The sequence below is a fragment of the Falco cherrug genome, chromosome 3 (assembly GCF_023634085.1).
Source record: "Falco cherrug isolate bFalChe1 chromosome 3, bFalChe1.pri, whole genome shotgun sequence".
Lineage (NCBI taxonomy): Eukaryota > Metazoa > Chordata > Aves > Falconiformes > Falconidae > Falco > Falco cherrug.
Genome location: NC_073699.1, coordinates 37613098 through 37635827, shown reverse-complemented (window position 1 = coordinate 37635827; position 22730 = coordinate 37613098). Strand labels below are relative to the sequence as shown.

Genomic DNA, 22730 nt, shown 5'->3' with positions numbered 1-22730 from the left:
ACGGCAGGTGCACAACTGAAGGCTGGTTTGTAGGTAGTGTATTGGGGATCAGATACGCAAAGGCCAGATGCTGTCCTGACACTCGCCAGTAATGCATGTCCGTGTTTCCTCCACTTCCCCAACCCCTTTTCTGCTGTTTCATCTTCACAGATGCTTTGGCTTCCACAAGCTTTTCCAGAACACGTAGAAACTGACTGTCTTTCGGAATGTAATTTGTATTCCTCACTGTGTTGCCGATTACTACAAGTTCTGGTCTTGCTACATGCGAAGTTTTAGTACAGCATTAGGCTGATACTAACAGTTCTCTGTCCATTTGTGATCAGCTGCTTCCCCTCACCCTGCAAGAAGGGCCTCCCCACCAGAATAAGTTTAAGGCTAAAGAGGGTGAAAATGACCTTCTTTTCCCCATATATATTTACAACCTGGAGGCATGCTTACACTGCAAAGCAACAACCTGTGGTGTATTGCAGATCTTTTAACAGGTGTCTAGGGAAATTTAATCTCATAGAGATTATTTAATTGAAGAACCATTAATACATTGTGAAGGATTTACTTGCTGTTGTACAGTACACTTACATACACTCCATATCCATCTTGTAAAATGTCACCATAAGATAGTATATAGTTTTATCACAGAATGATCTGGTTTGCAAGAGAATTGGATTAGATAAATGCAGTTGATCTTTTTTAAACATCAAATCACCTGTTCAAGTAGTGCAAAGAAGCACAGTTAAACCTTTAAAAGCCTTAAGAAGAGAACCTGTATTTAATTTCTTTTCATAAATGACAGAATGCCACATCAAAGCACTTACTCAAGTAAGCTATCAAGTTGGGCAGTCTGGAAAAGAGAAGCCCTTTTTACAGTGCTCATGAGCAAGCCCCTAGCTTTAATATATATATATATAAACCCCAAAAAGTTGCTCTCCAGCCTTCCATGTATTTTGTGTTGCATTGAAAGTTTTCCTATCCTTTATACAATTACTTTTTATAGCTACTACATTGCCTCACATTTTGAAAATGCACAAGGAGGTATACCAGAGTCCCTGCCTGGAAAACAGGGGCTTAAAGACTGTGTAAGCCCCAGTTATTTGCTTTTGTTCACAGATAGGTTTTCAGCTGATACGCTGATAAATGATAATATTCAGCAGTTCACAGATTTCCAAAGCAAGCAAAGAAAGTTATTCTGCAATCTCAGAGCACAGCAAAGATGGATTTCTGTTCCATAGTATGGATGCAGTGCAAGAAGAGCTAATTACAAAGTCATTGCTCAGGAAGTTTGCAGATTGCTAGAGGAAAGACCCAAAGGTGATTTGAAAGCAACTGCAAAAGATCTGCAGAATTTAGTTTTTATCTTGATCCACTATAACTTACAGTTTCTCAAAATCAGTCTGAGAGGTACCAACAATTTACATCATTTTAATTGCTATTTGATGCATATATTTCCATAAGGACTAGCATTCCACTAGATGATGCTAGTGACTGCCTAGTTGACTTAGGACACAAAGAAATGGAATGAAGCTGCACCAGGGGAACTTCAGATGGGACATTACAAAAAGGCTCTCCACTGAGAGGGTAGTCGGTCATTGGAACAGGCTCCCTAAGGGAAGTATTCAGGGCACCAAGCCTGTCAGAGTTGAAGGAACATCTGGATGACGCTCTCAGTCATATGATCTCGTTTTAGGTAGTCCTGCAAGGAGCAGGGATTTTGACTTGATGATCCTTACAGGTCCCTTCCAACTTCAGATAGTCTGTGATTCTACAATCTTGGTACTACTGCTGTTTTGCACATAATACTCATGTTGCCTATATAAGGAAAGCTAGCTCATCACAAGTTCAAGATATTCTTATAAAGAAGAATGAAGGTATTAAGACAAACCTAAGAAGGAACAAAGTGCATTTTCAGCACAACAAAAAGCAGAAGAAACACACACAGAGGAAGCAATAATGCACAGACTTCACACCACCAGTCCTCTCTCTTCCTTTCTGTTTCAGTACTTTCCAAATTCACAGCTCCACCAGCTGCCTTACTCCCTTTCGCAACTCCCTCCAACATCATTCTTGCAGTGCAAAGTAATTAAGACCTGCATGTGATGTTTACTGCATGGAACATGTGGAAGTAGCTGAACACAGAAGAAGTCATGCCATTAAAGCTGAGAAGTCCCTAAGCTAAAACAGTAGAAGAAAAGAAAAGCCATGTTGAAGAAGCTACATAAGAGTTTAAGAATAAATATTCACCTGGATATTCAGTATTTATTCAAGTAAGTATCAGGCCCATCGATTCTCATTTCCAGGAAAGAACTCGGGCATATAAACTTTTCTGAAGTTCAGACTTGTGCAGTCTTAAAGATAGATGCCACTTGAGTGGTCAACACAACACTGAATTCACTGACTGAATCCCAGATGAACTTGGTCATCATGAAAGCAAAAATACTCAAGGGTTTTAAATCTCTTGTTTAAGTGCAACTAAGATCTTGAACAGCACTAATTCTTCCCACTTTTTTTTTTTTTTTTGCTTTGTTTTAAACTCAGCTGCTCCTGAATTTATAAAATACCTTGAATTTCCATTGCCAAGATTCTTCCCAAGAAGCACACCAACAGTGTGGACTCCCTCCCAGTGGCCCAGTTTCTGATTAAGAGTTCTCAACACCCACCTAGCTACTAACTTGCGAAATTGGGACACTCTTCTTTTGAAGTATTAAATTCCAGAAGTGGGTTATAAGTCTGTGCTTGTCCTTGCCAAATGCAATAGTTAATACTAGTAGCGGAACACCATAGCCTTAAGGAAGAAAGGTGAACCCTGTTAAGGTGAACCCTGTTAAGTGAGCAGTCAAGCTCTGCATCCAAAAGTTACAGAAGACATCTTTCAGGCTCCGTTTGTCTCACTGATGCTAAAGGGGAAGTGTTTCAGACAGGCTGCTATTCTTGTACTTGAGCAAACAGCTCACTTCAGAGTCTGAGTTCTGACAGCATCCCGTCCCTGGTCCCTGCCCGTCTCCTCCCCAGGCACCGCTCCTGAGGCTACAGCTCCTAGTTAGCATTCTAGAAGCCAGATCCCTACATCTTTTTAGAGATCCCACTGTCTTTAGCTACTTAGTGGGAGAGTACAGAAAAGATGAAGCCAGACTCAGAGGTGTGCACAGAGGGGATGAGAGGCAATGGACAGAAGTTGCCACAGGAAATTTAACTACTGAAAACTTAACACTGAGTATTTGCTTAGACTAGGCAGATAAAGGGCAATGCAGACAAGGTAACTAAAATACTTCAGCAGCTCCAGACACCGAGTAATCAACTCAAAGATAACTACTGTTGCACTAGACAAACTATGAACAGAGAATGCATAAATTATTTTACATTTAGACTCTAGTGATTTGATTAGAATCACAATGGTAAACAGCCACTGTAACAGACACAAAAAAAGGGAAAATTTCTACTCTGTCAAAGCACAAACAGTGTACAAACAAAGAGAAAGAGGAATGCTGCATGCCATTGACCTCAAAACCATATTCTGTCTCATTACAAAAAACCATGCAGTAGCATTTAAACAGATTCCTTTCTTACAAGGACGAGAGACTAATTATTATTATGTATTCTCATGATTTCATGTTCTGAGATAGTTACCACGAGAACATGAAACATCTTCCCTGACATTGAGAGCTTCAGTTTTACATTAACACTGGAGAAAAAAAGAAATTACCTTTTACAGACAAAACTTATTTAAAGATTTTAATGGAGACAGTCTGACTATATGCTTAGTTTCAGAAACAATTCTTGCGCCCACCTTACCTAAAGGAATGTGAAAATGCCTGTAGTCTGCACAATGCCAGAGTAAGCATTAAAGAGAGAAAGGAAGTTCTGATAAATCTGAAGAAAAATATGTAACTATGTAGCTGCACCTCAAAGTGTTTTCTCACTAGACCTCAAAAGCAAGAAAGAGGTTAATGGCAGCACTTTAAAACAGAGGGCTGATTTTATTACACTGCTTTCCAATGCATCAACATTCTGTTAGAATGCATGAATTTTTATTTGTCCAATAATTTAAAAATATGTTTGATTCACTACTCGCAACAAATTACAAGCAGAGATGAATGTTTCTGTATGTTCCATTAAAATAAAAAGTAAAAATAAAAAAGTAAAAACTTAAAGTAAGAATTAAATCATCAAAGAAATAGTTGTAAGCTAAGCATATGATTGGATTGCATCCAGATAGAGTTTTGCATGCAGCTCACAATAGTGCTAAAAATGACCACCACACTTACCCAATTTGCATGAAGGGCTGTGTCACTTGACACAAGTCAAAATACATTGTATGCCCATATTTAAGAATTTTAATGTGCCAATAGTCTAGTAAAAAGGTAATAAAATCAAGCCCCTGCTATGAGGTAAAACAGCTTACAAAGAAATAAAACACACCTGAAAGGAATCCACACACAAGACAGGAAAAAAAAACCCAAACAACAACCAAACAAACCAAACCACAAAGAGTGAAAGACATTAGTTGTTTAAATGTAGTATTCCACATGCTGAGAAAGTCAGAGAACAGAAATGGCAATGCTACATGCATCACACAGAGGCAGGCAGACACACTGCCACCTGTAACCCTATCAGAAAAATAAGAGTAGCAGTGGAGTTGCTTCTCATGCTTATATAAAGTACACACCACAGAACTCTTCTGCATCAGTGAGGACATATAAGGAGATTTTGCAGCAAGTTGCTCAGCTCTGCTAAACGAGATGCTAAGGGCTCTTGGTAGATTAACTCTTAGAAGTGCTAGATACATTAACAGCATAAATTTCAGGGATCACCTGCTTAAATCAAAAGTGCAAATACTTGGGAAAAGCTGAAGAAACCTACCTGACATCTTCAAACTTTTTGGTTATGACTGAACCAACAGATGAAAAAGCAGCAGAAGCCTTCTGACCAGCCTGAGACAGGGTTTCTGATGTTTTCTTGTATCTGTGTTCAAACAAAATTAAGTCTGTAGATATTTTAATAGAAAACATAAGGAACCTTTTAGTGTACGCAAATTCACATCAAACCCAGATGTGTACTTCAGCTTTGGGGTCAAATGGACAAGCTACTTAAGAGATTATTTTGAGCCATTGCAGTCCCTTCTGGCTACAGTATCTCTGCCACCTTAGACTTCATATCAGGTTTATCAACATGTACTACTACCCCACCTGCAGAAAAGATGCGATCTGCTATTGTAGGACATTAACAAAAACACACACAAAAAAGAGAAAAGGTCTGGTTTTTGTGCCAGGCATATAAAATCTTGTACCAAATGGTTTTGTCAAGAAACTTCACCATAAAAAGTTTGAGGTACATCCTCTTACATTCTGTGTAGTCATTACTTGCAGAAGGTGTTTCACTCTAGACCTTAAGCTAACAGCTGTGTTTGGCAAGAGCATTAACTGTGACTTTGCACTCTTCCTGCACGAGCTCAGTTTACAACAATTTTGCAGGCTGGAGAAGAAGGGTGTTCTGCTGGACTTTGGACACCTCTGTATCTCAGATCCGTCAGCCAAAAAGTGTAATAGAATATTACGGTCAATCATTCTTATCTTGCATGAGATGATATAGCTAATAGTGGCCTTCTTTAAAGTAATCGATAATGATTTATCCAGGTAAGTTTTAGTGCAACTTAACTTTGTTATTTACACTCATCTGATTTCACAAGAACAGAGGGTTTAGACATCACACAAGAACTACATAGTTTTCACCCCAACAGCTGAGACGATCATCACAAACTGGTACATACGCTGTGGTTGATGTCACATCTTGCCAGCTTTTGGTAATGTTCTGCCTTAGCTCCTGTAGTGAGTTAATTCCCAGCTTTCTCTTGATTTCTGCTAGATGCTTCTCTTTGGCAGCTAGCACTTGTGAGAGTGTCTGGATTTCTTCTTCCACCTGTGCCAGCAGAGTTGATGAGAGATAAGTTAACAAGCGATATACCCAGCTATTTAACAATGTATTTTTTAAAACATCTACCAGGCATCAGTAATGAGAGGGCTAACATTTTTAACATTGCCTCACAGTTGTTTCTAAACACTAAAAGGAAAATCCAATATAGTCTACAACAAGAGCCAGTGAAAAAGCAATCTACAAGCAGCTAGCTCTGTTACTGGGATATGCACAAGGAAGTTGGTAACTAAAAGATTATATAGTTAGAAGTCATTACCTTCAGACAACATTAGCCTATGTGAAGCTTGAAGATTAGTCAAGCCTGGGACAATTGCCAAGCCTGTATTCTCCTTCCACGTCAGAAGAGATACCAATGTATGACAAGTATCAGGAAGCTCAGAGCATGTCTGATCCACACACAAGTTTTGCTTCCTTGCTTGAACAGAAAGGTTCTTTTGTGGCTTAAGCCAACAACTGCAGGCTGCATCCAACTACAGGAATGCCTTCCCCAGAGCAGGGGTGAAAATGGTGGCAGACTGAGCAATTATAAAAAAACAAAACACCTCCCAAAACAACAAGAGCAAGAAAAAAAACCACCCACCCCCAAAAAAACTCAGAACAAAGCACAAAAACAAACAAAAAACCTAACCAAAAAAACACAACAACAAAAACACAGCACCTGCTCAGCAACTAGAAAACATGTTATTGTTTATATACTTCCTTCCTTACACATATGGTTACTTCAGTCTCTCAAAGAAGCATGACCAGATCACGTCCAGACATGTCAAAAATAGTTTTAGGATGCCATTCTGTGGGCTATACAGATGTTACAGAGGCACTAAGGTCGTAAGTACAAAGGTGAAGGGCATACATCAATCCTACTTCCTCAACCAGACTGGACCACCCTACTTTAGAGTATCAGGCTGCCCACTCATTCAAGCTCCTTTGAGGAAATACCAGTATTTTCAATGCACCTTTCTTTCGGATACCTGTTCAACATCCAGTGTGACAAACCCTAGCAGGACTAGATTTCCCTCATCTTCCGCTGATTTTTTTGGCATGAAATAATACTCAGGACTACCAAAACCATGACTGCATTAAATGCGTTTATTTCACAGCTAACTTTCATTTACCAATCTTGGTCTTAAGTCAGTGTCTTCTATTAGGGTCCTAAAGCCACACAAAACTACAAAAGAAAAGGGACTGACTCAAAGGTTGACTTTGACAACTTCTGAAATGCATGTATCAGGCTTGAATATTTGACTGTCCTTCAAAGACTACTACTTTAACCCTCTCAAAAAATTTCTGTTACATGAACTACCGACAAGAATAGTTACATGGTTAGATATTAGCATAACAGTATCTACATCAATATTATTACAAAATATCCTTCATGAAAACAACAGCTTTAGTTACTCCACACCAGTTGAGACCACACTTGGTTTTGGCTGCCAACCATGTTCTGTGTGACAGCTTATTTACTCCCTTCTCACCTGAGGAAAAAAAAGGGTTAGGCATTTACACATCTTGGTTTAAGATCTGCACGCTCAGTACTTCTAGCTTAATTCCCCACAGCCAGAACTGGCTGTTCTTTCCTCCTTGACACCTTCCCTTTCCCTCCCCACAATACACAGGAGTGCCATATCTAGCTTTAGACATTCACAGAATAAATATGCAAAGCATTAACTCTATGTTCAGAGACAGCGTTACCCCAGATTTTCATTCTCAAAACCAGTTTAAGAGCTATTTGCAAGAGGTTTACCTTAGCAAGCTCTTTTCTTAGTTCATCCTGTTCTTCTTCTGAGAGTGTTTCTGCCATACCGACTGTAGCAGCAGCATCCTCTCCAACCTCAGGTATAGAGTCACTTCTCAGCAGCCCTTGAGGTGAATAAACCATTAAGAGTCAGATCATCACGAGTCTGCCAGATAGCAGGTAATGTTAATACGCAGCCCTTTTGTGCCAGTGGACAAAAAAACCTGATGTGACACCAGAGTCACATTCCCCAAGTACTACAGCGTAGAGGAAACCAGAGGCATTTTACTGGCTGTTTCGTTCCATCAGGTTGTATTAAGGCTCAATATAATTGCAGCTGCTGCTATAATAGGAGACTGGAGACACGTTGAGAACAATGCAGCCCACTACCATAGAAAGCAAGGTGCAGAACACAACGTCCCAACCAATGGTTCCTATACAACCTCTGCCCAGGAGTCCTTACACACTCTGCTCGGTCTTGCTCATGTGGCACAGAAACTCTGGAAGCGCTCAAGACCAAAGCTGAGGCTCCCTCCCTCACTGCTCTTCGGATCAGATAAAAAAAAAAATGCCCTTTCTGAGCACACTGGGAACAGTCATGGTGACAAGCAAGCTCAGCAACAGCAGAGGGTTGCACTGCAAGTACGAACTATTCCCCTATTCCCCCATACCCTGCACAATCTCTCTGACCCTAGTAACTGGGACCACTGTGGCTAGAAAGTTGCAGATACCACGGAACTAGAAGTCAGCTGCTGGTTTTGCACCTGGACATTGAGACAGGTGAGAAGCCCAGAGAAGGAGCCTGGGAACAAAAGGCTGTCACTTCAGACAAAGCAGTGGAGTGCTGGGAAGGGACTGATGGGGATGTGCATCCACTCACACTGCTGCCTCTTCCCCTTCCAAATCCAGAAACTAAAACACTGCCAAACTCTGTATGAATCCCAAACATCCCTATGGTCTTCCTCAAATTTCAGCTTCACAGCTTCAGGGAAAGGAGAGAGAACAATACTATTTGTATTACTATGATGTGCTTGCTTTAAAGATTCATTTATTGCTAGTCCTCAGTGGTTGCAGTAAGATCACTTTAAACATCTTCTAATGCAACAAACAGATATTCCAGCAAAAGACTCCCCATTTTGAATCCTTGTAGCTGACTTAAACATGGTTTGCCAGAATTAAGGAATTCTGTTCTAATTTGCAGAGAGACTGCGTGGTGGAATAGTTACGGATTCCTAGAACTAATTCTCTGTTCAAGAAGTAAAATAGCTTTATAGATAGTAAAAAAGAAAATCTTAAAATAGAAGAAAAAAAACCCAGGAGGATTGATTGTTTGTAAGAGAGGGTGAGTGTGTGTATATGTATATAAATTTATAATTCAGACAAGTTGAGGACATATTAAGTAATGTTCCCTTACTAATCACTATAGTAATTAACCAGATAAAATTCCATTCTCATTTCAGCAGCTTCTGATGGCACTCCATACTACCATTTGGTCTGGGAATCCAAAAACTCATTAACGTGCAATGAGACCACCACTATGATTTCATTATGAGGCTTGACATCAAATAGCTGCATAACAATCAACTGAAGAGTTAGGGAAAAAACAATTCTGTAAGTCTGCAATTAGTTGTAGGTATTCTAAGAAACATGCTCCTAGCGGCAGGTGAAGCCTAAGAAAAGAAGTTCTCGATCAAGTTACTGAACTCAGTTAAAACTCAATTCCACAAGTTCTTTCTGAAACAGTATGTTTTCTGCCTTTGTGTCCAGAACATTCATCCTCTAGAAGCACACCGCTACATGGGCAGAACACTTGCAAATGTTAAGTTACCACAGAGCACACCAAGAAGGAAGTGTACAGAAAGCAAATGAAACCCCATTCTGCAATTATATGTAAAATCTATGCCACATTTCCCCAGAGATTTATGTCTGTCTTCTACACAAACATGACATCTTTCCTACAGGTTTCCAAATACATTATTTTTCTGGCAGAAATCTAGGGCAGAAGAAAAGTTCAAGTTTAATGCCCAAACCAAAACACAGCACTACAGCACCAAAAAGAGGATTACAGCTTATGTCTCACAATCAGATAATTTTTGTTTTATACATCAAATGGTTAAGAATGCCATACCTTTTAGTCAAATTGCTATTTATCCTATTAGTTACACATGCCTATACTGAAGGAACACTAACCATTTAAACTGCATTTTCCCCTGACACTCTGTATGACCCCCAGGAGGCTGGCCTCTGACTCCTGACCTTATTGTCCATCTGCAGGCCCTTCAAGGACTACAGAGCTTGCCATTGCAAAAGCCATTTCAGAAAGTCTGCAAGTACAAAAGCCCATGCTGACTCCAAGAGCATTAGCACATCCAGCTGAGCCTGTTAAATCTGGTTATGAAGTCATCTGGATTATCTTACCAAAAATAGATCAAGTCAATCCAGCAGTAGGAAAACATGCTGGATTGTCTCCTGCAGCAATAGCTTCTGTTTGGGGAATGCACCTTCTTCCCTTTGTAAAACTATTGTTCTAAGGGAGTCTGTGCTGCTTGTTGCCTACACTGAACTTAGGACACAATGGTAAGAAGCAAGGGAATGAACTCTCCTCCCCTTCCCATTTCTAGATCTTTCAGGAATACAGGAAATCACTGCTACTCAAGAGTCCTCCATACCTCACTCTGTACATCTGACCATGCCTTCCTCTCCTCTTTGCCTTCCGCCACCCTTCCATTTATTACTTTTCCTTTAGCTGCACTTGAAGTATGCAAACACCTTCCATAAATCTTTATTCTGTCATCTCCCTTCTCTTCCCCTGTAACTGTTCACCTCTCTGCTTGCTTTGCTCCCATTCCTCTGTTCATTTCAATACTTGCAGAACACAGAGCTCATCTGTGCTACAGGAAGGCAGTGTTAGGCAGCCTGACCAAGAAGGTAACAACCCACAGACCTCCACAATGGTGTGGCTGCAACCCATCAGCTAGGGCTGACAGACAGTAAGATCCTGGCTTTAAGCAAGCTTCATAAGGAAAGGTACACAGCTTACCTTAGACATTTTTGTGGGGTTTGGGGCAAGAAACCACAAAGGGAAACAGCAGTCAGCCAACAGATGGAAATACTTCAACTCAGTCTGTTATTGAGAGAGCATTTCTCAATTGTGGTCTTCTGCTCACCAGCAGAACTGTTGTTATTGGCTTCCAACTTGTTACCTTTCATTACATTAGTTCTTTTGCATTTTCAGGGTTGCAAAGGACTCAAAATTCAGTCATTTGGTACTCTGATTGCTATAACCAAGTTTAGCTGAACATTTTGCATCTCAAACTCTTAAACAGAGTAAAAATGTCATTGGGGGGGAAAAATGGGAAGACTTATCTAGTATTATGAAAATGTAACTAGTTTTAAGGTCAGTTTTTAGGTGTCTGTATTTCTAATACTAACATATTATCCCAGCAGTTTATTAGATCTACTTATATGAACCAAATAAAGACATGAAAACATTAGTTGATTAGGACTCCATAGACTACGTTTAGGGAGACGGCACTTAAATGCCTATTATTCTTCCAGGGTAGGCAAAGCATTGGAGTCATTCCTGGTTTGGCATTTGCTTTGGTTAGTTTCAACCAAAGTTCGTGCCCTATTTTGACCAGAGGTTCCTACCTCTTTCTGGCCTGAATTCAGAGATCAGCAGTAAACATTAGCAGTTTAAGGAAGTAGTGGTCATTTCAGATGAGCAGCCTTTGGGGTGGGGGAGGGTTAGCCTTCACAAAGGTTTATCTTCAGACACATTCTCTGTGAGACACTCAGAATGAGTATTTTGGCTATCACTATACAGTTGGCAAAGCCAAAGAAAAAAGGCACTTCAGAGTTCAGGAGAACAAGCTGTTACAAGGTTTAAGATCACTCCAACATTTGAGTAACATACAGTGCTACAGAGGATATTTATTTTGCAACATATAAGAAAGATCAAATTGAAGTGCTTCACATTTATCTCAGTGAAAAAGGCAAAGTGAGACATACTTCTTCAGCTCAGGGGAAAAAGTTCTTGGGCTTCTCCCAAACGCTAATCATACATTCATTCAAAGTGAATGAAAAAGGAAAAAAAAAAAAAAGCTCAGCAAAGGTTAGTGCTTCTGGTGATGCATCACCACCAGATACAAAGGACTGCTCCCCCCTGCTTTAGAAGAGATGGGAGATACAGTAATTGCAGAAGTGAAAGCTGACCACTGTTTCCCAGAGGCCCCAGTTCACAAATTCAGAGGTTTCCTTTAGTTCCCCAAGGGATGCACCTTTCTTTAAGATTTTAAAGAACAAGCCCATTAAATAAACGTAATTTTGCTTTGCCTTGTCACACCTGAAGTAGGACTAAGCTTTCTATATTTTTAATTACTCTGGAAGATCATGTCTGGCAGCACATGATGGAAAGGAAAGGTGGTAAAACCAGACTAGGATGCATTGGAGGGCACAGCCATAAGTGTTCTGTACAATTTACTAGCTAGAAACTAGTAGGGTTAAGCACTAGACGGACGCTGCTCCAGCACAACACACAACAGCCACTTCCTCAGGGGAGTGCAAGTACAGTTAGTATCTGCAGGCACAAGATTTACAGCATTTTAAATACTAGGTGGAACATAGTAAATGTTTTAGAGGGCATTTTAATTAATCAGTGTATTTTCAGTACTAAGGCAAGAGCAGACGTTAGACTATTCAGTGCTCTGAAGTCATACTAAGTATGCAATTCCTAACCTCTCCAGAAAAAAGCTAATAGTCAAACTAAGCCAAATAGTTCAATCTTGCAGAAGCTGTGCTTTTGTTCCTAATTTTTTGGGTCACCTTGTTTTCCTTTCTGCCTTTCTACTGAATTAAGAAGTATCAAATAAGGTAAAGCTGGTAAATGCATAGCATGAGATACTACCTACATGACACACCAAAGCTAATAAACTACCAGAGTTACAGCAGATCAGCTTTCACCTTCATTTACACTGGTGTTTCAGCCAAATTTTATAGATTCTTAATTTGAAAAGTTCCTTTTTACAGATATTAATCTAAGTTTTCCATCTAGAGGTTTTTTTAAAAAAAAAAAAAAAAAGAAGGAAGTTACCAGACTTCACCAGTGTAGGCGATCCAGGTGGAGAAAGGTTTATGCTAGGCGACAGGTAAAGATAGTTTCGGTTCACTCCAGCATTGAAATCGAAGGGTGATTTGTAATCCTCATACAGATCCATGCCAGAAAATTCAGAACGCGCAGCCATCCTCTTCTTCCACTGAAACGCTCATCTTCGCTTTCTGGGTGACCCAGACAGCAGGATTCAGAAACCCTCTGTTCCTTCACATGACCACTCGCTATACCTCCTTGTAAAACTGAGCTCTCTTATGCCTCTGTTAGATTTGATAGAGCCATCTAGCAAGTGATTTCTTAGCCATCTTGTAGCTGCTGCTGTTTACACGGCACAAAGTTAAGTTCCTGTAAATCCGGCACTGGACTTGAACAGACCGTTCCTTTAACAAACATTCACAGTACACCGTTTGTGGCTTCTGGGAAAGCCTTGGTCCTCTGCAGAACTGCATCAAGAATTTTCAATGATTTAAGTAAAAAAAGGTCAGCTGACTGCAGCTACACCAGGATATTCTTAATCTTCTAGGACACAAAAGGATTACTAGCCGTAATCTATCCTATATACCATCTGTGTAGGACTTTTTCCTCTGATTAATGGAAAATTCTGTGTGCGTAACTACTTCTCCAGCTGCTTCTGCCAGTGTAATTATCAGTAGCCAGAACCCAGTCTCTGCTGCCCAGGTATCACGCTTTAGTGTGAGCTCAAAATAGAGGAAAGCAGCGCTCATCTCTGAAGGCTATGCTATAACCACTGTCTAGGTTTTGTAATGAACATGCTAATGTGCACTATGATTTTTGCCCATGAGGCTAAACATATGCGAGAGGTTTTGGGGTTTTTGTGGGTTGGTTTTATTTTTTGTTTTATTGGGTTTTTTTCCAAAAAAGATTACTGAAGTGCACTGCCCTATATCCCTGGTGCTTCAGCCAGCGTCATTCAGAGCAGCCAGTTACGCCATGAACCATTAACACTGGAATGCATTGTCCTGATGAAATGTATTCATGTTTTGACACGTATACCATGAAGAAAGATCAACTTATGTAAACCATCTGACTTCATGCTGGGGGTACAGGATTTAGCTCTGGGAAACGGAAGTGCTTCTTACCTAAAAGAGGCACTCAGCACAGTTTTGCAGTGCTTCGCTATTTTCTTTTTTCCCCAAGGCCAGCTTCTTTCACTGAGAAACAACCTTACTAGCAGTAAGTAGATTGCCCTTACAGCTGAGCAACAATTTCCTCTCAGCCTCACACCTCCACCTCGGCTCTTCACTTCAGCCTGCACACAGAAAAGCATAACCAAATGGAAGTTAATCTTTTTCTCCACCATAAGAGTGATGTTTTAAGACAGAGACAGTCAGCGGCATCACACCACCCTCTGTTCAGTGCTGCGAAAGTGAAGGAGCCTTGCAGCATACCCCATGTCAAGCCTAGACAATGTGTTCCCTGGAAGAAAGCATACCACTTCTGAAGTTTTAACTTCCCATTGCCACTGCAGTCTGTTCCTGTGCTCACTGACCTTCCAGCTAATTAAAGAACACTTCCTTTAGGCTGCCGACCTACACTGGCTTCTGGTCCAGATTCCCTGCAGTCTCATGACAATGAGAGTGCCAGAACCAGAAACACAGGTCTCTGCCATTTTCCGAACCCACTGAAAAGAGGAAAATGCAATGCCCCTCTGCATTTCCGACACATGACTGTGGCATCTGCCAGAAATACTACAAAGTTCACCTGACAAAGGTCAAAGCTTTGGTCACAGATTCTAGTTAAAGCATCCAGAGGCAGCAGAGAACTAACATGGCTACAGGGTTAATATACTCTCTATCAACCACACGCACTAGTAAGAATAGCTACTGATTCTGGTTTGCAGCCTTCCCTCCTGTAACTCAGCAGGCGGGGACTGCATTCCCTGCAAAAGGCTTGGGCAGTAATTGTACTAACTGGATTAGACAAAATGACAACTTATCAGATGTGGCACACTGGAAGAGCTGGGTGTGTTCTACTGACACTCTCCCAACACAGAAAAAGTGTGAAAGTAAAGCTACCCCCTACAACTTTTCCCAACCCCAGAGAATCATTCAATGTAACACCAGTCAATGCTAGCAGGCTACAATGCCGGAAAGTAGCTACCATAGGAAAAAGAGCCCTTACAAAGATTTGCTCATCCCTGCTAACAATCAGCACTACCATCTCCTGGCCAAGGGCACTTACTGGAGTCAACACGTATGTTCTTGTGATTTACAGGAAACTCTCTGCATTCAATTTTACCTCATACCATCCCTTCAAAGAAATTAGTACTCTTTTGCATCTTTATTGTGCAAAAGTTGGTTTTATCTCCCTAGAAACATCTGGATTGCAAATCTGAGACCGCTGACCTGGTCTGTCATCACCACAGGAAGCGCATATGGGCCAAACTCTCTGACACATCTTCAGTGTAGTTGCAGACACAAGTACAGGACGTTGCCCAACACTAGAACATAACTTCGGCTTACAGGGAAAGTCTGCTGAGTTACAAGCCCAAGACTCCACATGAGAAGCTGAATTCTGCTTTTGCCCTGGCTTACGCATAACCTGAGCATGAGCCCAGAAGTCATGCAAGACGATTCTCTGTTTTTTAGAAATATTACTGTCCTAAGATCCCTCCCAAGAGAGGGCCTTTGCAAGCACTCCTTGCTTCAAACTGCCCTCTTTGCTCAGGTTAATCTACCTTATAGTGGCCATACAGCTGGGTTGTTATAGCACCTCCCAAACAAGCTGCCTAAACACATCAGCCTCGGCTCTCTTACTTGCAGGAGTTTACAGGAGCATAGCTCCTCACTTACTCTCAGCTACACATCCTACCTGGTTATAAAGGAAGCTGTCATGCAGAACAACTTTCTTCTTTATCACCTACGGAAGTTTGATGGTCTTCACACTCAAGTACAAGCCAACCTAGCTGTAAGAAAAAGGACTGCAGTCTACCCTACCAAACCTGCTGTAGGACAACTTCTAGGCTACCTGTCATTCCTACCTCATCCACTTCAGGCAAGACAAGTACTGCCTTAGTAGCTGTAACAGTTTATCTGCTTCTTCCCCAGTAGCAGCTTAGCACACGCAGGCATCCCGGGCAGAGCAAGGCAGAATTTCTCCTATACTGCCTAAAGGCGGACAGAAGAAGATAGGTCCTGCTAGCTGTTAGTGTGGCACATTTGGAGGAGGAATTAATCTCTCCAAAGGACTTTCCAGATTAAAGTGATGGCCCCAAGGGAACAAAGCAGGATGGGGATGACACATGGCAACCACATGGAACTGAAAAGAAAGTTTTTGCTCTGCAGCGTGAAGCTTTTTGACGAGTTTTACAGCTCTCAGTCTGAACGTAGCTAGGCAATGGCAGGAACCAAGCTATGTCTGCACTATGAAAACAGGCTCATTATGAGGCCTTCCTAAAGGGCCCTCCCAGGACCCAAATATCCCACTGCATGGCATTCCTCCTCACTGCTCATGGTAAATCAGAACACATGCAGCTGGCCTGAGGTAAAACTGAGGCTGTAGAGCCATACCTTCCTAGATGTACTCTGCCTTCCCAGTGCAAAACATACATTTTAGAGCTGTAGCTTAAGTTTAGACTTCTGTTACGTGGCTTAGAGTACTTACTGTGATGCTCAAGTATCTTTGATCTTTGCCCTGCATACTAAATTCAATTGTTAGAGGTGTACCTTAGTAGTTACTGCAGGTATCAGCTGCAAGTCAGTACCTGAAGCCCAAAGATGCACCTGCTCCACAGACAAGGAGCAGTGAGATTGTGCTTACTATGTAAGAGATTAAAACTAAAGATTTTTCTGTTCCAGAACAAGTACTCATTTGGCCTTAACAACTTGGGATAACTAAGAGATTGGTACTGAAGTCATCTATGCCATTTTAGAAGCTAGTGTTTGAAAGACTGGCATTGAGGTAGATAACTTCTGTCAAGGATGCTTGAACCAATTACTGACAAGTTCAACTGAATGTCACAAAGTGGCTCAGGAAGGCTGAGCAAGCCTCAGCAAAGTGTTACCATTACAACTCCTATCATTAATCATGTTGTAATCTCCTCTGTTAAGGTTAGAGTGTGCTTAAAGCTTTCCCAGGTAACTATTTAGCACCAACAGCCAACACAGATTGTGCATGTCCCGAATCAAAAGGGAGGGACCTTACTGCACAGCTAGAAAAGACGTTAAGTTTGAGCAAACACTGTTAAGCAGGTATTTGCCTTCTAGTCTCAGACACTGTTCTTTCTTCAGATACCACCTGCTATCCAGGTCAGCAGCTTCCACCTTAGTCCAAGGTCCTAGCAGCAATTTAAGTAAAATAATATAGTATTAGAGCATTTCTACCCTGTTGGTAGCTAAGCAAGGATAAGATGTTATGGCAGCCTTGGAGAGAAGGAAGCTTTTCCCACATTTAGGTCTAGCAGAACAATAGTTTATACATGAAAAAGTTATATCACTCTTACCCTAAAGAAACCAAATCCAGTTCAAGTGTGACTAAATACCACCTCTGGGCTTTGAAGAAACTAAGCTATGTATCCAGTAGTGTTTCATACAAAGAGTTAAACTCACAATACAAAGGCTACTACTAATGCCTCAGAATTAGAGGAGTGCAGAGACTACCCTAGCACAAGATCCAAACAATACTTTGGATAAAGCTACCTGAACGAATCCACAAGATCTGTGCATAATTAAATCAGAGTTCTGCTGCTACACAGACACCACCTTCACCATCCTGGACATCCTGTGTTTGTGTCCTGTTTAAGCACAGAGAGACCAAACTTGTGTGCCACTGCCCATACTTTTGGAATGGCTACCATTATCCAGCACTTAATTCAGCAAGCAAAAGAGGATGGGGGAAGATGAGGGGAAAAGTTTGTTGCCAAAGAGGGGGAAGAGACACTTGCTCTTTTTGGGAGGCATAGCAAAAAGATTCACTCTCTCGTTTCAAGGTTGACTGTTAAGATTCAGTTGCCTGCTCAGCCTGTACATGGTCTGAATTTGAATATTCTACAGTCTGCTAACAAGCAAGACTGACTGGAGGCCTTCCAGTAACTGCAGCTGGGGTAAAGATTTCCAGCCAGGTCTTCCCCCACCCCATCTTTCCCAGGTAGGTCCCAATCAGACAGCAACAGTCAGGGTCCTCTCCCCGTTCCAACCGAGTTTTACAGGGCATAAGCCATTTTAAGAGCTATAAAGCTACTTAAGCATCTTAAGCCAATCTAGGTTCTGTGTAGCATCATTTTGATCTTCAAAGTCTTACCAATTTACAGACAACTAAAGCCTTTCAGCACCTGATCCAAGGCCTTAAAACTGCATTAAGAGAGAAAGAAGCCAGGTAGCAATAGGACAGAAGCCCAAACACTAAGCAAGCCTTAAATTAGTACATTCATGCTCCTATTCCCATATTGTGCTCTCTCTGCTCCCTTTTAACAGCAGATAATGCTTTCAGGCCCCGAGATTTATGCATTACATGAATGGAGCCACACAGCTATACCAGTTCCTGAACAGTAAGCGTACAGGCTTCTGCAGCCCTGTTAGTAATAGTCAGCACACTGTGGTTTAAGGGTTTAGGCATTTGCCATCTTCTAGGAGAGTCCAACTCAACACCACCATATTAACCTCCTTTCTTCAGCCTCCCCCGACATGCTTCCTCTAGACTAGCTCTCCATGATGCAACAGCATTGTCCAGTATGATTCTTCATATAGAAATATCTTCTCCAGCATTTTCTTGACTAAATGCTGCCTTCACTTACTCAAAAAAAACCCCAAACCACCAACAAAAACCCAACAACCAAAAAGCCCAAACAAACAAAACCTTCTTAGAATGATCAGTACTATCCCAAGATGTATCACCCTGCAAGACAAACACTTTTGAGCGTTACAGTTAAGGATTACAGGGTTGCTAGTACTGCTCTTTTCTTAAACCGAAGTCTCAGCCCACAGCCTTTCAGACAGCTGATGTACATCTTAGCAAAGGCAGCAGTTCTGCTCTCTTCTCCTCCCAATCCAATTATAAACTCAGGCTCATTTCCTGCAGTCTTGTGAGGGAATAGATCCACACTCCAGCATATTTTGCCACTGGACAAGCCGATACCACAGTAAGACTCAACCCATTCATATCAGACAAAAGTCTCTGCATTTGCACAGGTTCTCCACCACCAGATATCTGCTCCAGCACTGACAAGGTTTTCATTAGGCAGAAATCCCAGACTTATGGCAAAGTTCTGTGTCTCAAACAGCAGCCAAAGCAGCCACATCTGTCAGCTCCAGCAACAGCAGGTGAAAAGTGTTTCCAGACTGTGGGAAGAGTCCAGGACAAAGGACACAGTACCCAGCACTCCAAAACCAGTGATCAGGAAGGGCACTGCATTGACTTCCAAGAAGTCAAGCCAAACTCTGCAAATACACAGAAACATTTCCCAGTGAGATAAGAGTGTTAGAACAGTCAGGTAGATTTTAGAGGAACGTATTTATTTGACTCAGCCACTTACCCCAGTTACACTGCCATTCTCTAGCGTCTGATCCCTGGCCAGAGACTGAACTTGTCAAAAATGCTGAAGAAACAGTGCTGAGCTGCAGCCAGATGACAGTTGGAAAAGGATTAGAAAGAAAAGGCAGTACTGCAGAAAGGGATTGTTTTAAACAAAGTTTTAGTATGTAACATTGCAATCTAATTAAAAGTTTTACTTGAGTGACTGATTGGAGTAACTCCCAACCTACCTTGGAAGACAAGTCTGCTCTTTTGCACCCTTAAAGCAAACCTTCCTCTTCAACACTGTACCTCAGAGCTTCTATTTCTGAAAAGCAGCTCCAGAAAAGTCCACCATTCCCACACCACTGTATCAGGTCCCACCATGACAATGATACTGCAGTTTTAAAAACACAGCAGATTTGATTAGGCTGTAATTATGTATTAGGCTGAATCATGTACTGTGGTATCTGAAAGGATAATCACTAAATAAAAGCATCATCTGTAATCTTAGCAAGCACTTAGTAATATGACCCAAAGCACCTTAGTAATACCAGCAAGCACTCTCCAATGGCTGAAGTACACACTAGCTCCCACCACATAATTACCAAGGTCGTGCCTGGATTTGGTGTAGCACAGAATTTGCACCACTTACTATTGAGGACAGAAGTACAGAGTACAGAAGCACCTAAGCAGCACAAAATTTGATGGAAGCAACATGGCTTAGAGTATGTACTTCACAAGATCCATCCTTGGAGATATTCAAAAGCCATCTGGACATGGTCCTGGACAACCGGCTCTAGGTGGCCCTGCTTGAGCAGGGGGGGTTGGACCAGATGACCTCCAGAGGTCCCCTCCCACCTCAACCATTCTGTGATTAAGACAACAGCTGTACAAAGTCACAGGCTGCTCACCCAGATCCTCCAAGGTCTGCAACCCTGAAAGAGACAGTTCAGGAACACAAGCGAGTCCTGGTGTCCTGCCCCATAGGAGGTCTGTGGCCAGCCCTTCATCTTATGAGTTAGATTTGCAAATACCTGTCTATTGACAGAATGAAGTTCAGTTTTCTCCTATCCTTTCTAAACTGAGGTATGGGCAGAGACTTCGCAAGAGACTTTGCACTTCCACACATCTCCCCAGTGTACAGGAGTATTATGACAGCTGACAAGCAAGGCAAATGCATTTACAACGGCAGAGACTATTTTGATTGCAGTTAGAAGTCTGCAGGGAAAAGGTAGTGATCAACTGGGCCAGATTCTGAGGGGGGAAAGTCCTGTATTTGCGTAGGAGGGACTGGCTTACATTTTGCTCACAAGAGGAATGAGCAAGCAACTTCTTGGGCACCACACATGATTCCAAACCTTTAACACAGAAGAAGCTCTTAGAAAATACGTTTTATAAAGCCATCCGCTACTGCTTGACCCTGCCTTCCCCCAGAGGAACATGAAAAGTATGCCTCTGCATCAGGAAGAGTTCACCCTTGTATACAAAGAAAAGCTTGAAGCAGACTAATTAGGCATCAGTGTCATTACACTAAAGCTACCTTATATCAGGAACCTCTCTTCCTCTTACCCTTCAATTATCAGTTAAACAGAGCCTGGGGAAACTAGTCTGAAGTCTTTTAATTTCCTTCTCAGTCTCCTCAATTTATTCCTCACCACTCCAGTGCAGCATCCTTTACTCCTCCAGCAACTTTCCCTAGTGCTTGCTCTCAGGTTCTCCTAGCAAAGCTCTTCAGTCCAGACAAAAGCTGGCACAAAACGTTCCAAACATGCGTTGCTTAAGCTACATGTAGTTATTCAGTTATGTGTGACAGACAAACTTTTGGCTTAATAATGTAACATGTCGACGGCAACCATCAGGTTGATATTCTCTTCTCTTCTGAGGCCTTGACTAACCAAGTTTAAATCTTAAACTGGTGCTTTCAAATAAGTGTAATTGCATAACACTTAAAGTATAATTTCTCCAACACAAGCAATCACAAGTAGTAAGCTGTGTAGAAACCCTATTAACGTTTTTGCACTTTCCTTATCTGAGAACATAGTGCAAAATGTCCATGAAACCGCAAAACCTCGCTTAACTTGAAGTGCACTGGTACAATAAATATGCAATCATACGTGCCCCAGAAATCTCTCAAGTCATAAGAACACACTACTGATCCTCCCTTCCTCAACCAGTCAAATCACACCTTTAGACTAGCAATGCTTTTTGCCACAAACCCTTCAGAGAACCAGCCTGTCCATGAGGTACTTCAAAGCCAACAATAGACACTGAGGCAGTTACATACCTTATCTGAGCAGATGAGCCCATAACAAAGACAAGCCTGTATTACTCATTTACATTTCTCACCCACTGCAGCATTTTGGTGAGCTCGCCTAAACATAAGAAAGGCCCAACACAGGAGTACTAATGGCACACCAACAGATTGCTGGTATGAAGAACTCTTGCACATTGATGCAGCGGTTCACTATTACTGGGTATCTCTCATTTGAAAACACAAAGTTGTGTTGTTTTCTCTGCAGCATCAAACAAGATACATTACCTATTCCTCTACAGTCCAGCATTTACCAGTCACCCATCCAACCACGCAGTGCTTGAATTGCCCTATTCCAGATGGGGTTTGGCTGCTACTTGCCCATACTGCTACAGGGCATGCCCAGCTGGGCAGCACTAACTCCTGCAGTGCTTCCAAACTGATCTGGAGCAATGGCTGTCACTAGCAAAGGGACCTTGAACCGCATTCTGCCGGGGCTGCAAATTGGTCAAACTCAAGACATGGGGCTTGAACATTTCTGCAAACTGCTCTTAAATCTCATTTAAAAGATAAAAGGGAGAATTCTGCAACTGTGCACGCAATGAACCACAGGCAATTCATTAACAAGCCAACTGCACTACTGGCTTATTTTTTTCTAATATAAAGCAGATAATGCACTACCTTTAAGGTATTATGACCACTGAAGTTTCCATTATATTAATAAGTACTCTGAGATTTTATCTGATTGGTATGTCCTCGAATGACTTTTAATGCTGCTTGAGCTGAGTAAATCCTGTTAAGAGACATTTGCTCCTACTCCAAGTCAGACTAGGGCAGTAAAACTGTTAGCCTGGAGAGATACTGCTGTCACACAAAAGCAACAGACAGTCACAGAACACTAATCACTCCAAAACCAGAGGAAAGCAAGGAAAAGGGTCAAGAAAGTTTGTCCAGAGATTTTTCCCTACAAAGAGATAAAGCTTTCAAAGATCTCCAGGTCCTAGAAGAACTTGAGCATACCTCTTTCCATCAGATCAGACTTTGGACACAAGGCATCACGTTCTGCCTCTGGGTGACACTACAGACAATCTGTATTTGCTTTTCTACAGCCTACACAGGTTCAGATCAGAAAAGTACTAATCTCTCCAGATTTCCAAGCAGTAGTCATATATTTGTTCATGATCTAATTGTGTCCCAGTCCATTCTATACAAAGGTAAATTTTCCTATCACCATTATGCTTGGA

The 22730-nt window shown here is 41.5% G+C and overlaps 1 protein-coding gene across 8 annotated transcripts in view; it reads right to left on the bottom strand.

Moving 5' to 3' along the window:
• Nucleotides 1-22730, bottom strand: part of TPD52 (tumor protein D52) — a 128073-nt gene that overhangs the window by 92179 nt on the left and 13164 nt on the right. For 3 of the 8 annotated variants that reach the window (XM_055703644.1, XM_055703641.1, XM_055703642.1), the window contains exons 2-4: nt 7664-7779; nt 5759-5907; nt 4852-4953 (exon numbers count right to left, since the gene is read on the bottom strand). In XM_055703644.1, the coding sequence (XP_055559619.1) occupies nt 4852-4953; nt 5759-5907; nt 7664-7779 (367 nt within the window). Of the gene's footprint in view, nt 1-3783; nt 3811-4851; nt 4954-5758; nt 5908-7663; nt 7780-12746; nt 13230-22730 lie in introns of those variants that run through there. The other 5 variants (XM_027801201.2, XM_027801213.2, XM_055703640.1 and 2 more) reach the window with 5 other exon arrangements.